The sequence below is a fragment of the Watersipora subatra genome, chromosome 8 (genome assembly GCF_963576615.1).
Source record: "Watersipora subatra chromosome 8, tzWatSuba1.1, whole genome shotgun sequence".
Classification (NCBI taxonomy): Eukaryota; Metazoa; Bryozoa; class Gymnolaemata; order Cheilostomatida; family Watersiporidae; genus Watersipora; species Watersipora subatra.
The window spans coordinates 1,994,235-2,012,879 of record NC_088715.1 but is presented as its reverse complement, the minus strand read 5'-3'; the positions used below and the strand labels follow the sequence as shown (position 1 = coordinate 2,012,879).

Below are 18,645 nucleotides of genomic sequence, written 5' to 3'. Positions count from 1 at the left end.
TATTTATATAGCAGTTAGGAGGCTGCTATGGATTATATATTAATTAGGAGGCTGCTGATATTTATATATCATTTAGGAGGTTGCTATAACTTACATATCATTGCAGAGGCTGCTATAAGTTACATATAATTTAGGATGATGCTATCACTTATAGATCACCTAAGACCTTGCTATAATCTGAATTTTCATAGTTTATAGCTATTATTTATATATCAGTTAGGAGGCTGCTATGAATTATATATTAATTAGGAGGCTGCTGATATTTATATATTGTTTAGGAGGTTGCTAGAACTTACATATCATTGCAGATGCTGCTATGAGTTACATATAATTTAGGATGTTGCTGTCACTTATAGATCACCTAAGACCTTGCTATAATTTGAATTTTCCATAGTTGATAGCAGTTATTTATATATCAGTTAGTAGGCTGCTATGAATTATATATTAATTAGGAGGCTGCTGCTATTTATATATCATTTAGGAGGTTGCTATAACTTACATATCATTGCAGAGGCTGGTATGAGTTACATATGATCTAGGATGATGCTGTCACTTATAGATCACCTAAGACCTTGCTATAATCTGAATTTTCCATAGTTGATAGCTATTATTTATATATCAGTTAGGAGGCTGCTATGGATTATATATTAATTAGGAGGCTGCTGATATTTATATATCATTTAGGAGGTTGCTATATCTTACATATCATTGCAGAGGTTGCTATGAGTTACATAGAATTTAGGATGTTGCTATGACTTATAGATCACATAAGAGTTTACTACAATTTGAATTTCATATAGTTGGTAGCTACTATTTATATATCAGTTAGGAGGCTGCAATGAATTATATATTACTTAGAAAGCTGGTGCTATTTATATATCATTTAAGAGGTTGCTATAACTCACATATCATTGCAGAGGTGCCATGTGTTACACATAATTTGGGATGTTGCTATCACTTATAGATCAACTAAGAGTCTGCCGTAATTTGAATTTCATATAGTTGGTAGCTACAGTACTATTTATATATCAGTTAAGAGGCTGCTATGAATTATATATTAATTAGGAGGCTGCTGATATTTATATATCATTTAGGAGGTTGCTATATCTTACATATCATTGCAGAGGTTGCTATGAGTTACATAGAATTTAGGATGTTGCTATGACTTATAGATCACATAAGAGTTTACTACAATTTGAATTTCATATAGTTGGTAGCTACTATTTATATATCAGTTAAGAGGCTGCTATGAATTATATATTAATTAGGAGGCTGCTGCTATTCATATATCAATTAGGAGGTTGCTATAACTTACATATCATTGCAGAGGCTGCTATGGGTTACATATAATTTAGGATGTTGCTATCACTTATAGATCACCTAAGACCTTGCTATAATTTGAATTTTCCATAGTTGATAGATATTATCTATATATCATTTAGTAGGCTGCAATGAATTATATATAAATTAGGAGGCTGCTGCTATTTTTACATCATTTAGGAGGTTGCAATAACTTACATATCATTGCAGAGGTTGCTATGAGTTACATAGAATTTAGGATGCTGCTATGACTTATAGATCACATAAGAGTTTACTATAATTTGAATTTCATATAGTTGGTAGCTACTATTTATATATCAGTTAGGAGGCTGTAATGAATTATATATTAATTAGGAGGCTGCTGCTATTTATATATCATTTAAGAGGTTTCTATAACTTACATATCATTGCAGAGGCTGCTATGGGTTACATATAATTCAGGATGCTGCTATCACTTATAGATCGCCTGAGAGTTTGCTATAATTTGAATTTCATATAGTTGGTAGCTACTTTTACATCATTTAGGAGGTTGCGATAACTTACATATCATTGCAGAGGTTGCTATGAGTTATATAGAATTTAGGATGCTGCTATGACTTATAGATCACATAAGAGTTTACTATAATTTGAATTTCATATAGTTGGTAGCTACTATTTATATATCAGTTAGGAGGCTGCAATGAATTATATATTAATTAGGAGGCTGCTGCTATTTATATATCATTTAAGAGGTTTCTATAACTTACATATCATTGCAGAGGCTGCTATGGGTTACATATAATTTAGGATGCTGCTATCACTTATAGATCGCCTGAGAGTTTGCTATAATTTGAATTTCATATAGTTGGTAGCTACAGTACTATTTATATATCAGTTAGGAGACTGCTATGAATTATATATTAACTAGGTGGCTGCTGCTATTTACATATCATTTAGGAGGTTGCTATAACTTACATATCATTGCAGTGGTTGCTATGGGTTACATAGAATTTAGGATGTTGCTATGACTTATAGATCACAAAAGAGTTTACTATAATTTGAATTTTATATAGTTGGTAGCTACTATTTATATATCAGTTAGGAGGCTGCAATGAATTATATAGTAATTAGGAAGCTGCTGTTATTTATATATCATTTAGGAGGTTGCTATAACTTACATATCAATGCAGAGGTGCCATGGCTTACATATAATTTGGGATGTTGCTATCACTTATAGATCAACTAAGAGTCTGCTATAATCTGTACAATAAAACAACAATCTGTATAAAACAACAATAATTGTTGTTAGAACCTACATATTGTATAGTATGTTAAACTTTAACGTAGGAATCAATAAATTTGTATTTAAAACAACAACAACCACCATGCTTGATACTAAAAAATTCAACTAGTCAAGTACCATAGAATGGTCGTTGCTTAGTCACCAAACGGAGTAAATTTATTCAGACGTCAAGTTTAATGCGATATTACAAATGCCTCAACAACAAGAAAACCCTGCTGCCAGTTTAATTTTGCAGCTTCTTGAGTAAGTTGTGGGCTCGGGCATAAGTCATCATTATAATTTTCAAACACCAATTTCTTTTAACAGTATACAGCTCTGGCATTTTTGGTAGTTTGCCTCAATCTTCCGATCATGGCTTTTTGAACTCTCAATTTTCTTTTAGGCTGCATAACTTTCTGCTCACTAATATAAACGAATAATGTAACTCAATATTTGTAAATATGGTCTATGTTATAGTTTCTTATTCAGTCACATATCGCTGCTGCACTGCATACAAAAACTTAAAAAAAATTAGTTGGTAACAATGCCTGGACGCAACTCAGTTACTGTGATTGCTAAAATGAAACACACACATTTTTGCTTGCTGTGCATATTATCTACAGTAATAATATGAATTACTTGCACAACATACTTAGTTACTCAATCTAACATACAATAACAGCAATGTCTTTCTATTCATCTTAAGCCACTCTTAGAACGTTAAGTAAAAACATTTCCCCACTCGGGAATGGAGTGTCAGGTTGCAAAACCTGCGCAATACCACAGCACCATAAATTGGGTAGATTCCAAACAAGCCCATTGTGCCTATGTAGAACCCAGGGAAAAACTTAATGTCACATAGAGAGCCAATAAAAATACCATAACATTCTATCTTGAGGGCATTTTCTCTTTTCAAAACTTCTTTCTTACTGCAATTTATTGTTAGCAATGATCAGTCGGGCTGGAGCCAGCACAGTACCAAATTTTTTCTAACTTTAGATCTCTTGACTTTGGGTGGTTTTATTGATCAATAGTAATACTGAGTGCTATTATTCACATTTTACCAGTAATAATAATGCCCTGAACTGTCAAGAAATTGATAGAACATTCTACTCAGACACATTCACTTAAATTTGGAAAATGACCCAAAAAGATATATTTCTCATTGTGTAGTGAATTTCTGATTGTTTTTAGTCAAGCACAGCGTTCTAAGTAATTTTTTGGGCTTGTCGGTTTGACAGTAAGTTGTCAGTAGACTGGCTGCTGCGGCATATTTCCTTATATTTAGTTTTTCTTTAAAAGAATTATTATAATTTATCTTAGAGCTTGTTTCTTGAATAATACATCATAGTGTACAGTGCAGTACAACAGATAATATCTATTGTCGGTATTGTATTATCTATCATAGTCATTGTTTTATGCACATTTTCTGTACATAAAATAATAGCTAAGACTGCTTGATACAAAATAACTATACAAGTGCATTACTGCGGAGTTGGTCTCATTTAGTCTTCAAAAAGAGCACATTTATTGACAAATACAACGCAATGATAATAAGAAGGTTCAACAACATAAAAAATTCAGCTGGCATTTTTTCTCGCAGCCTTCTTTAGCAAGTTGTTGGCTCGAGCCCGAATCACTGTAACACTTCTGTTAGGCAGTGTTGAGTGTTTAGCATCCAACACTGATCTTGTTGGCAGTTTGCCTGATTTTTCAGTCCAGTACTTGTCAAACTCTGCTATTTCCTCTGCACTTTACCGTTTTCTGCTGACTGAAATAGTAAATAATGTGAATTATCATTTATAAAAATCTGATAAGCTATGGCTTTGATGAATCACATATCATTGCTCAGCTCCATTCAAAAGTTAAATAAGCTGGTTTACGTTCTGCAAGTCAAAACAGAATTGATGGTTTCTAAGATACAAGTGAACTATAAGGACATTAATGCTCGTTAGTGTCATTTCTCATTTAGTAATATAATACTTAACCAATGTATTGTTATTCAAAACACACATATACTGTAGAAGGTACTTTGATGACCACTTCTATATACTACTTTAGTAGCTAATTATGAAACTACATGGTGTGCCACTTGCATGCATGCGATAGAGTAGTTTGGATTTCTATTTGCTTCAAATTATTAGAGAAATGATCAGGATTAACATTCATTGAGCAGTCTCAATGGCCAGTGTTCAGAACGATTGCTGCTAAGCTTAGTGTGACCTGACTGGGTAGCTATTTATTGAGTCATTAATTAGGCTAATACTTGACCTATGGGGTCAAGCAATGTGGTTAAACACCATTGTTCAGGTGTTCATTGAAACCACTAATGCCTAGATTGCTCTAGATACCTAAATGCCTCTGACTAGGAGAGCTATGTTTTGTAACCTGACAGCAGCAAAACACAAAGACTAGTGTCAGCATTTATGTAGGCAACGAATTTGACTGAAATACTTGAAAAGTTAGACACCTTTATTTTTTCTACTGCATTTGAGCTACAGCAAAATAATCACGCTTGGTTCCCTAGTACATTGTGTTAGTTTAAAGCCACTTATCATAGCATCACCCACATTTAATCTGATGTCTGAAAATCACTCTTCGGTGTTGATAATCCATGTATGTCACTCTGCACTTATTTAAAATCAATGCATTTTTGATTAGATGCTACTACACAAAGAGAAATATACCCTTGGGTTCTTTTTTTAAATTCATGCATTAGTGATTTGCAAATATATGAAAGCAGAGCCTTATTTAAAACTAAAATCTTGTTGCGTCAATATTTGCAAAGTTATGCTTGCTATTTTAACCTTGACCCAAAATTCCAATATTATAACATTCTGAAATACAGCTAAATTGACATAAGGTAGAATCTTAATTTGAAGGCCATGTTCATTCGAGTGCTATTCTAGAAGTGTTGAAAACTAGAGTGTCACCCTTTAATTGACAACCACATCCAGCTGACTGCGACTTCAACATTCTTTGATCTTTGGATCCGATTTTGGACAGGATGGATAGAAAAATGTTGACAAATTTTTACTAACAATGACTCAGTTACAACAATAGCAATTAATACTTTTGTCAATGCATATTTAAGCGAGTTTTCTAACTTCTAAGCTTTACAGTGTTTTCGTTAAAGCTTTGAAAGCAGCACCGTGGAAATAATTAATAACTCTATCAGGCTGATAATAATTTTATTGTTTAAGCGGCCTTGATAGTTCGGCATATATGAAAAAACGGTTTAGCAAATATGATGAAATCTGTACTACTATTTGAGGCTAAAATTTCTTGCACATGCTACAGCATTAGAATAAGCAGTTAACGATGGCATTTTGCAAGCTCAACGCCCAGTGTATATGTTATCACTGAATCACAGCTTAGTTTGTGTGTTATATAGTTTTTTATGTGTTTTTTTCAAAAGAAGTAACGTTCACTTGAACGGCGGCGTTCTATCTTTAACCGTCATCTATTATAGTACAGGTCTAGTAGAGGGGCGTTTAAATGAATGGGGATTCAATTAGAGATTACATAATATTTTATTAACCCTTTCACCGCTGCATGCGCATTTAGGCGAAATCAATGGACGACCGGCATATGTGCATGTTGCGAATTTCCTGGCAATTGCGTAGTAACTTAATTTTATTATTCGTTGACAACATAACTAACAGTCTTTAAGACTTTTTATGGTATTGACAGTGTTGTCCAAAAGTTTCCCTGTAAAATTACCCTAAACTCACGAAGCAATTTTAAATTTTTGTTTAGGACTTTTCAACATAAAAAGAAACATTTGTTCTTTCTGATTTTCGAAATATTTAGTGCTATTATAGCTTTCGCAAGTACATCCAGAATTGAAAACAGATAATTACTTATGTTGATAACATTATTGATGATTGTTGATGACTGACGGATTAAGATTTTAGTGATTACACATATAATTAAAGTAGCAGCTCCAATAGTGACTCCAATGGTGGTCAAAGTAATAGTTTTTGTAAGAGTAAGGAACATGGTAGAGCATTGTTTTTCAAGATTCGAAGGGATCGTAGCTTCACATAGCATTAGCAATGCACGAAGTAGGAATGCATTAAGTTTTTTGAATAGTACTATTTTTTAACGTGTTGGAAAAATAAAATCTATAACAAAAAGGTTTTAGATAGAGTTGAAGCTAATAAAGATTGAACATATATTATGAAGCACAATCGAAAATTTTTGCCACTATAATTGGAAGGGTTAAAAAATGCAGTGCCATGGCATTCAAACATAGATTTTATAGTAATATTATTTCTTATAAATTTTTTGAAATAAAACTTTTATTAATGTGGCACGCTCTTGTGGAAACTAACCGTTAATCAGCAACATACCCCCTTCAAGAAAGCGTCCAGCTGTGCTTCGTACCATTTTCCATCTGGTGGATATAGTGCTTGGATGCGGTGACCAGGTTTCTACCAAAATAAGCAAAACAATTTTAATAGCCCAAACAGATGTTATGCAGATTAAAAAGTGATGCAAAAGATGCCTGTTGTTTTTAGGTTTTTCAGCAAACCCGTGTCCCTACCTCCCATTACTAAAATTCTATGAAGCTGTAATATTTTATCTCATGCGATATTCTTCTACAAAATTGAAACATAGATTTTAAAGCTTCAACAATTTAAAGGATTTCATTTACTCCAGTCACTTACTTATGACTCAGCCTCTAGTTTAAATCCGTATCAAATTACGACTAAAATGCATCAACTTGTTAATTACAATGAAAATAATACATTATCATAACTTTATACTGCCCTAAGCAAGCAAAACGCCCTATCTGAAAAGTTTTTCAAAATTCACTTTTTTTGTGCTTATATGTAGTTTAGGTTGAGATCTAACATGTCTCGAAATTTCATATATCTGAGACCACCAGAAATAGCACTTTTCACAATGTGCAAAACGCCCTATCCACATTTACCACACATAAAGTGGCAATCAAAGCGCTCTATCTGCAGATACAGCGTTTTGATTGGCCTGAACATACACAAAGTTGGACATTATGAGCAGCATTATGTAATCGAAGAGTATATAAACAAAGGGAAGCGAAACTGAAGCATATATATTTGGTTGTTTCAAGGCAGCTCATACAAGCTAGTGCACTTCTAAGTGCTCAATCTTATTGCTATATTTTTTATCATAATATATTTATTATGACAAGACGATATCTAAGTGACAAAAGTCTCGATTTAAAGATCCGACTCAGAGATTTGATGAAAAATTTGTTTTAATTACATGTCCATTGGAAGGTTTTGCTTTTTTAAAATACTGACATTATTGCACTCAGTTGTTTGCTTTAAATTATTTTTAATAAAAGCGTTTGATCTTTTTTAAACTACTATTTTACTTATTCCTTTCATTTCATGACATCTGGTTTGAAGGATACCTAGATCTTTGATCATCTCTTAACTTTTGAGCTAAATATGGCTATTACAGGGTTTTAATCCATGTGTTGACTGGATGAGTAATAGGAATTGCAACATATATCATTTTGTTGACTAATTGCGGGTTAATATCAGAATTTAAACTTGTAATCCTTTGATAATCCAGTCATGGCAAATGGTCTTGTGGCAAACTAACAATGAGAAACCAGTCCAATTAAGCAATCAAAAAACCCTATTTGCAGTGATAGGGCGTTTTGATTGCCTAGTGCCAGCTTAGTAAATTGTCAATTTAAGCAAACAAAATGCCCTAAGTGAAATAACTCCTTTGATTTTAAAGTTTCACGAAAGAAAAATTCAGTAAAGATTGTTGGATATCTCACCATAATAAATAAAAAAAACAACTAAAATACTGCTAATACTGATGCCAGGCTTGACCAAAACGCGTTTGTGCTTGTGCTGAACAATTTACAAATATCAAGATACAGCGTTTTGCTTGCTCAGGGCAGTATAGTATAGGCTACTAATAATTCTGCCTGTTTGGTGCTATCAATCAGCTAACACTACTAATCAGAATAAAAAGCATCCATAATTATTTTAATGCTTTTTAAAAAGTTACAAAAGTTAGGAGCATCGACAGAGTCACAGATATTCATCAATTGCTGGCTACTGTGCTATATGTTACCATAACTATTTTAATGTGTGTCGGTTAATCTCACAAAGCTACCCTTGTGTATAATTACAAAGTTATCATTTTATGAAAATTAGTAATAATTTCATTCTTTTAGCATTATAAAGTTGGGGTTTCTTGACCTTTTTAACTTGACAATATTACGATCTTGCAATTAAGGCAGTAAAATCCAAATCCAAATTAGCTGCGAAAACCTATGCATTGTTGTTTGCCGTCGCAATTTGATGACATGAGTAAGTTGCTTAGATATAGTATTTAAAGTGGCTCGCCCTAAAGGTCAAAAATGGCCACTACCGGTCTAACCTTTTGCATTGGTATTGAGGCGAAGTAAAATACTTTTTCATGATGCCTTTTCACCATAATATGGTACAATTAATTCAATGACAAAATTGGCAAAAGTAATATAAAACAATTGTGACAAACAAATATACCAATTGTGACATGATTAGTCTGTTCTTCTGCTGCTGCAAAACCCTAAATGGCTAGACGCGTGAAAAAAGCAAAATGTTTAGCGGCTACAATCTCGCTAGAAGGTTGAACTTATGTGATAAGTCTTTAGGTTGTGTAGGAATGAGAGGTTGGCTGGTTTCTTACAATCTATTTAATCAATTGACTAGCATGCAAGAAGATAGCAAGCCATGCCACATTAGGAGAATGAGTCACTTTAAGCACAAGCCACAATTGCATAAGTACATAGGTCATTTCTGCTAGTGAGAAGACCTTGGAGAATAAGACCACATTATGCAATTCTGTGAAGATTTTATTACTGCAGTTATACTTGTGCTGCAATATTTCTAATAGAGTGAAAAGCAAATGAGCTGCCCAACCACAACCTCCTTCATTATAAAGTTACAAAGAATAGGAATAACAACAATAGCTTTCATTCGGAGGCTGAGGCTATTGAGAAGTAGAAAGTGAATTAGCTAAGCAGGCAATAGTAGAACACACATAATAAGAGCATAGGCATCATGATTGATGTGTATGCAGGCAATTAATTTATGTACAATTTCACTACCAAATATTTTAGTAAAGCTAGACAGCTTTGGCTAAAGAGTGCTAGATATAGGTCAAAACAAGCCAGTGACAAATCTCATGTTATGCATCCTTGTTTGGACACTTTATTTCTAAAGTGTTTAATGCATTGGAAGTTTAACATAAAAGTGTGCCAAGAATGCACAAAGAACATTGACAGCAATAACTGCATAGTACTGACAGCAATAACTGAATAGAACATGATGTTTAATTAAAATGTAACATAAAAATAAACGTTTTATTTTGTTTTGGTAAGCTTGCAGCAAAAATGTTTGCTGTGCACATAAAATATTGTTTTGCTCCAAATACTTTACAAACAAGTAATAATAACTTTATTGATGCAAATTGTACTGAAATTATATTTGCTACGAGCACCAATGGAAGTCAAAATAAGTAATACAATTCTTACAGACCTTTTAAAAACAATGGCCTTTGCTGCTACAGAAAAGTGAGTAGACCCATAGGAAGAGAAGTATATGTTCTTATACTGCTAAAACTACCTTTGGTTTAGAAATGAGATTTGAAAAGAGCAATGAATTATTATAAGCATTGGCAAAATGTTTGTGATGGATAGGAAACAAAGCTGGGTATTGCACATGCTGGTAATTTAGCTAATGTAAATAGATTTCCTACACTACCTAATTGAAAGCATCAATGCAAAATCTAAATACATGTAAATACTTACTAGCCATAGTACAGAGTGACCTTTTAATGTTTGTCAACATAACATCCGTACCGCTTTGAGCATCTTGAAATTATATTAAAGTTGCTTTCATTATGAGCTCCCTTTGACATTTTAAAGTATTAAAATGGGCAAATACAAGTTGCATTTTCAGAGAACTTTTAAATTCAAGTCATATGCCACAAAAAGTTCCTCTGCGTTGTTTGTAGTATATTCTAAAAGTGCTAACACTACATTTGTTTTAAATTTTAAAGTTGACACAAATAATTGAGCAAATTATGTAGCTTATTAGTAAAACTTTTGTTAACATCAGCAAACAAACTGCATACATGCTGCCCGATACCGAAGGCCAAAAATAATAATATATATTGCTATTTATATTTTAACCAATAGTTTTGAAGTTTTGTTATTGTACAGCAATTTGTATAAAACCTACTGTATTTCAGGTTTGAGTAACTATGAGTTTTAGTAGTGTTCTGGCCCTTCCTATCGCGTGTTTTCAACATTTTGAGGTAATAATTAAAAGCCATGAGTTGAATTGCGCAACTTCAGCAGCATCTTATATATATATATCATTCGCCAAACTCATTGTCTTGAATCATCAAAGTTCACTAAATCATTCAAAAGGAAATACATACACTTGTATCTCTAATTCTTTTATAGCTTTACCCTTTTACTGCCACCCATGTACAAACTAAGCTACCGGCCTACCGCCAGCCATTTCACCGAAAATTGCCAATTTAGCTTCATGATATGTACATGAAGCATGTATACTATTTTGTTTCAACTTCAAAGTTTATCTATAAACTTTTTGTAATATATTTTATTTTGCTAAAATGTTAACATATAGTGCTATGCAAAAATCAATGTACCTTCACTTTGTGCATTGCTAAAGCTATGTGAAGCTACAATCGCTACGAAGCTAAAACGATGCTCTACAATGTCCCTTACACTTAAAAAACTATTATTTTCACTATCATCAGAGTCACTGCTGCTAATTTAATTATCTGTGAAATCAGAAAAATCTGAATTTGAATTGACTATAGTGTCATCAACATACATGTAAGTAATTATATGTTTTCTGACTTGCGCGATACTTAACAAAACTTACACAAAAAATGTCCATTTTTATTTTGGAAATTCTCAATAAAAAATTTGAAACTGCTTGGTTATCTTAGACTAATCTATTAGAGAATTATTCGAACCACACTGACAATACCATCAAAGTTTTAAAATCATCCGTTATGTTTTTAATGGATAATAAAATTAGGTGACCACGCAATTGTTGGAAAATTCGCAAAAATGTGCATACGGCAGTTGCTGATAGATTTAGCATAAATTCGCATACGGTAGGGTAAGAGTAAAAACCAACAAAATATTTGTCAATCTCCTGCCTCTAAACATGATATCTCAAATCTGATAATTACTCTCAGTGTTGACTGAGTAACTAAAAGTGGTAATGAGTAACCATGGAAAACTATTCATTTTATATAATTATGCAATTGCTCAGCAATTGCAACCATGACTCATAAAGACTAAGAAGAGCAATACTAAATCTCTTTGCTATGCTACATTCCTTTGATTGGTTTGCGCTATTTATATTATGTAATCTGCCAATAATAGATGAATAGAACACAAAAGTGGCATAATGGTTTATGTAAGCGTTTAAATAATACAATGCCTGTAAAAATTAACAACTTTTCTTACTGAAGCTATGGCTATATCAAATTATTACACTAATTTTTGGCTCGCATGTATAATGTGCTATTTTACAGCAACTTATTGCAATATCGCATACCTTTAATTTGATGTCTGCAAATCAGTCTTTGGTGTGGGCCATCAATGCTTCTCATCCAGCAGTTATCTATAACTAAAGCGTCATTGATTATTTGCAACTATACAAAAAAAAACTACTTTTGGGCATGCTGTTACATTCTTACGTCAGGTATACATTTGCTAGTTACAGTAAAACTTTGTACAGTATATGTTGGTGTTGTATATATTGTGTTGGTGAATTTAAAGTTTTGCTTATCATAGTAACTTTGCCAAAACGTCAAACTTTACTACATTTCAAAATACAACCTTACTGATATAATGTTTTATAGTTTGTAATCTATAATTATGTATACGTTAAAAAATATTATAAATTTCGGTAGATGAAACCTTGATTATTTTGACATATTTTTTATGCAAACCAACGTGTAATTAGCAACATACCTTTTCTAGAAAAGAACATCCAACTTTGTCTAATACTCTCTGCCATCTGATAAATATGCCATCTTGGCAATAATGCTTACCAAGTTTCTACAAAAATGAAAAGATAATTCAAGTAGCATAAACAGATATACAAACCAAAATGAATGCAAAATACACATTTTAATTCACTGGTTAGGTTTTTTTTGGCAAACTTGAATGTCTGCCTCCTACTACTGAAGCTCTATAAAACAGCTAAGCTCTTAATTACTACACAATTACTACACAAGATTCAAACTAAATACTAAAAGTTTCAAAATTCAAAGGCTGCATATACCCACTTACTTGCTTATGCCTATGCATGTACTACTATTACTTACAAAATCATAACTGAAATACGCAAACTCTCACTATTCATGATAACAATAATACAATTACTTTATGATCATGTTATTCTAATAACAGTTTTGACTGTTGGTAGAACCACATTAATAACTTTACTTATCATTATAAAAAACATCAAAAATTATAATAATAATAACTGAAAATAGATTAAAGTTGGAGAATTAACTGATTCACTAAAATAACTATTAATTGTCAGCTGGCGTGTCTGTGTTGATGTTACAAAACTGAACATTTGTGTAACAATAATAAAGTCAAAAATTAGGACTTTACAAAAAGTTTTGATTTTTTCCTTTTTGGTAATATAATGCTGACCTTTCTTGACTTTTCTATGCAGAACAATATCAGCAGTTGGATGACATAAACGGATGTAAAAAATATATCAAACGTGTTCTGTGCTACATTCCTTAAAAATTATAATAATTGAAACATACTTTTTTCACGCTAGTCCTATTTCAATATTAAATAAAATTTATACTGCTTTTCTACAACTGTATGTTTCAAGTAAATAAACTGTAAATTGACTAAAATAACATGAACAACTTACCGAATGTGACTTGCTCCCTTACATGTAGTCATTCTGCTGCTACCAAGCTCTAGTAGACTACATGGGTGAAGAACTAATAGTCCTAACAGCCACAGCAACATTATAACAGCCACATCTCTCTAGCTGTTATATACTGTGGTTATACTTTTGCCACTTTACTTCAATAAATTTAAAAAATCAATTCTTCGACTAAAAAACCATCTCTCATGTATTGCGTTTGGATGCAAAGTTTCAAAAAAAGATTTATTTTGTGGCTGGATGCTACGGCAGCAAAAACATGAATTGTACTGATTATAGACTTATTTAAACTTTTACTACAGCCATGCTTAAACATCAGTTGAAACCATGTGCAATTATTGTGAATTTTCACAAAAAAGAGCAGATCAATGAGAAACCTTGCAAAAAAAGGGAGTGCTTAAATGGCAGTCTTGAAAACTATAAAGAGGGTCAGCAAATAAATTGTAATGTATTGTAGTTTGTTAATATACAACTTTATTTCTCAAATCTAATAAAGCTATCATGAATATTAGCAAAACTGACTGTATCCGACATAGCTGCTAATTCTTTGTATTTGCTGATGCTTAGTCATAAACTTATTGCAATATGTTTTTAAATAGATTGTGCTATTAACTGAAACGATACCAAAACAGTTAAAAGTAAGAATGTTTTAAAATTGATATATGCCTCCTAGTTCCATATATAAGAGCCTCCTAAGGTTTATAATTTATTGATAGAAAATTACACATTTTTGTTGGAGTTGTCTCCTCTTTTCCATATATATGAATATAGATATATAAGGCGATTATGGGAATCATGTTTAAAATACTTCTGTAGGGTTGTTAAGCACTATAAACACTGCTAGAATTAGGAGGCTCCCTGGACGCCTCCTAATTTTTCAGAGCCTCCTAACATGGATTATATATTGATAGAAGCCTCCTAGTTGGGAAATATAGTTCTATATATATATATATATATATATATATATATATATATATATATATATATATATAGGAGTGTTATAAATAGCGCTGAGCTCCTGAGCTGCTATAAATAGCGACTCTGTATTGGCCATTAGGTTTTTTTTGTTTAACCACATATATGTCTGGTGAATATCGCCAACCTTAGATACTTGTCGGTAGTAAGCACCATGAAAAGGTTTCATGTGCCAGTCAATTTCCTCATCATCAGGGTGAAGCCACATTGTCAGTGCAGCCGATTGAAATTCAGCGAGCAATATATCTGAAATGGCCATGGAGGCTGCATAGGCTTTGATGCTTTGTTTTTTCTCTTTCACTGTCTGCTGTACACTTTTGAGTCTCCTCCCGCCACATTTCCCATCGAGATACAATCTAATAGTATCAGCTTCTGGGTAGAGTGCTCCATGCATGGTCAGCAGTTTACGAGTTGCTATATCTGTTTCCTTGATGGCTTCCTCAGTTCATTTTATTATGCCTGCTGGATATCTTATTACTGGTAGTGCGTAGGTATTTATTACCATGACTTGATTTCTGGCATTGAGCTGGCTCCGTAGGACCTGTCGAAGGTGTTTCTTGTATTCGGTAAAGGCTTTGTAACGTACCTCGGCTTCGTGGTTGATGTTGCTTGGCATAATCCTCAAGTACTTGTACCCTTCTTCTATATCTTTGATGGTACCATTTGGCATTCTTAGGCCATCTGTGAGCATAGAATGGTCTTTCTTGAGAACTAGTTTTCCACATTTCTCAATACCGAAGGTCATTCCGATGTCCTTGCTGTATACCTGAGTAACGTGTATTAGCGAATAAATGTCCCTTTTTTGTTAGCGTACAGCTTGATGTCATCAATGTAGAAGAGGTGGTTTATCTTGATGTCACTCTTAAACTGGTACCCATATTGAGTTTTTTCCGGCATATTCTTAGAAGGTTTAGGCATATACAGAAGAGCAGTGGCGATAAGGAGTCACCTTGATAGATGCTTCGCTTGATATTAACACTCGCCAGCTTTTTGCCATTAGCCTTCCGTTCCGTCTTTCATTTGGTCATTGACATCTTGATGAATGCCACAAGAGCAGGATGAACATTGTATATACTGAGGCCCTCAAGTATCCAACTATGAAGAATTGAGTCATAGGCCTTTTTGTAGTCAGTCCAAGCCATGGCGAGATTGGTTTGCCTTCTCTTGTGCCTTGACAGACCATCCGATCCACCAGTAACTGATGTTTGGCTCCTCGGGAGTTGCGCTCAATTCCTTTTTGAGCACTGGTCATATAGTGACTCATGTGCTCTTCCAGTTTGTCTGCAACTATTCCTGAAAGCAGTTTTGAGGGCAAACACGTTATTGGTCGATAGTTCTTGGGAATAGGCCCCTGCTTTGGATCTTTTATCAGAAGTACAGTTTGTCCTTTGGTCAGCCATTCCGGATGGTCACCTTCTTCTATTAGGCATTCCATCTGCTTAGCCATTCTAGTGTGAAGTGATGTCAATTTCTTCAACCATAAGACTTGAATCATGTCATGGCCAGGTGCTGCCCAGTTCTTCATACGCTGCACTCTGCCCTTGATGTCCACTTCGCTGATTGTGAGTCCTTGCTGAGCCACAGTGTGTTGGTAGCTGTCTTTAAGCCTCTTCTACAAATTTGCAGTGGTGTTATGAGTAGTTTCTTTTTCCCTTCCAGAACCTGTCTTTTCAGAACTTCGAGGTGCTGGATCAGAGAGGATCTGACATTGGCCTCCGCAGTTCACCTTTGAACTGGGAATACACTTTAGATGGATTATTGATGAACAGTTTGTTCATTCTCTTGTTATCCCACTCTTTGGTGTACCGTTTCAGTCAAACCGAGAGTGCTACTAGCTGTTGTTTGGCAGATTCTAGAGCTTCTATTGTGGCTTCCCTTTTTGAACAATTCAAACTGTAGTTAAATCTTTCACTGAGCCTACTAACTTTCTTGCGCAAGTCCTTGATCTTATTTTGTAGCCTCAGCTGCCAAGATGAAATGGCTTGAAGCCTTGTTGACAGTGGCTTAATACCCATCTCCTCCAAGACAACGGTTGCTGTACTGTAGATTAGGGCATTAGTCTCACTGATTGATCCAGTTGAGATCAACCCCAGTGCCAAGGTAATGTCTTTTAACAGTTACAGTATGGCCTTGCTAACTCTCCAAAGTGGTACCCTGCTTCCATAATCAATAGCAGCTGGCTTTTTGTTGATGATATTTTCCGTAAGCTCCTTCACCTTTGGGTCAAGGTCAAAGTGTGTGTCTTCTTTAACTCGTGAATCAACACAAAATTGTGTATGTGTGATTGTATTTGTTGAAATGCACTCCTCGTTGGTCGAGGTTATTTGGGTGAACTGTTCCCTAATTTCATCTACCTCAAGTTCCGATATTAGGTGCCGCTTGATTATGTTATTCCTCTGAGCTACAAGCTGCTTAGCGGTTACTGGCAACTCTGGGCACATATTTATCCACTTTGAGGTTCATTCATAAAGTAGCACTGTACTATGGTCGTGTTATCAGTTCGAGTACATTTCATCCGTTTTGAACCAGTAGCCCATTTTTTACTGCCTGGTCCTGGTTCAGCTACAGGCAGCGTAGACCTTTTTGACCGGGAGACCTCCAAGCCAGCATGGCTTTGGTTATTGCACTCATCATAGAGGTTGTAGACATTATACGGTCTTGTCTAAAGACCACCAGAAGGGTGAAATTGTTGAGGTTTGAACCTAGGACCCAAATATCACTGTCCCTATTCCTTACCAACTGCACCATCTGTCCCGTATACATACATATATATATATATATATATATATATATATATATATATATATATATATATATATATATATATATATATATATATATATATATATATATATGTATATATATACACTATATGTACCATAAAGTAAAGGTTAAAAGTTAGCATAAAGTCATCAATACTAAAGTAGAGTTTACTATGAATTTTCAAGAAATTTATTAAAGTTTGACTAAGCATAAAAACTATTAAAAGTTTCATATTAGACAAAAAGTGTGTAACACTCATCAGATAAAATGCTTAATGAGGACTATACAATAAATTCTGCATTAGCTGGTAAACTGAAATAAAGGATCAGGTATTAAAAGCTAGATGGATGAGGTCTATTACGTAACACTATTTCGTAAAAGATGTTTCTTAGAATGTCTACACGTATATATTTCAATTTCAATACAATTTCTTTGTTTAGATTTTCCTTCTCAGGTCTGTAAATGATGAAATATTTTTCCACAGTACATAACCTCCAATTTCCGCTGTTTTTAGAGTAAGGCTTGGCGTGTGATAATATTTTCTAGTTTATGTGGTAGACAGCGCTGCTTTCATTGAGGTTCCATATGTAGCTGCTTAGCTCGGTAGAGTGGCGTTTAGATATATCCTTGAATGTAGATTAGTGATAGTTATATCTTTTTTTGAAGCTGTTTTTGTTATAACACTTCACACTTTTTAGAGCATAGAGTGGTGTTACCAGTAGGCCTGACTACTTATGTAATATATTTATTTATATATGTTTATCTATATATATCTACTAGTTATAGACAATAGTTGTTCTTATCTTTGCAGCTATTGTCAGTTTCATGACTTCTGTCAATCATCATCATAGCAGTGTGATGATGATTGACGAAATAATTTTGGCCCTATATTTTATAAAAAGAACATCAAGCAAATGATTAGTAGGCTAGTACATGCATTTCTTCATACTCACTGTCTGAAGGTTTTCTTCTCTAGTATTTCCAGTTTGACAGTTGTACCAAACAGAAAACCAAAACAATACTATTGCCCCCAAAATAATCCCAAGAAAAATATCAAGCACATCCATCCTCAAGATTTTATTACCACATAAAATTCTTGCTAGTTACTAAGAGATTTCAAACACTAATCAGCTTTGACTCTGGTCGATGAGTGGAAAATTCCCCTGCTTCAATATTGGCTCCTCCCACTTTTTTCAATAGCGCCCATTGTGTTCCATGCGCCGACATAATACATGTAGTTCCACCCTTATGCTTTTCAATGCACTTGATTATTTTACGGATCAATTTCTGTCAGCCTACTAACAATGAGCTGTAAGCTATTAGCAGAAGAAGAGAAAGAGTGAGTTATTCAGAATGGTTTAC

General features: G+C 33.7%; 1 protein-coding gene across 2 annotated transcripts in view; it reads right to left on the bottom strand.

Moving 5' to 3' along the window:
• LOC137401755 (uncharacterized) overlaps positions 1 to 18,645 on the bottom strand; it is a 91,309-nt gene that overhangs the window by 52,108 nt on the left and 20,556 nt on the right. Inside the window, exon 1 of one of the 2 annotated variants that reach the window (XM_068088231.1) lies at positions 18,237 to 18,415. The exons of the other annotated variant lie outside the window; for it this stretch is intronic. Within the exon in view, the coding sequence (XP_067944332.1) occupies positions 18,237 to 18,350 (114 nt within the window). The 5' untranslated portion in view covers positions 18,351 to 18,415. Of the gene's footprint in view, positions 1 to 18,236; positions 18,416 to 18,645 lie in introns of those variants that run through there. 2 annotated transcript variants of the gene reach the window in all.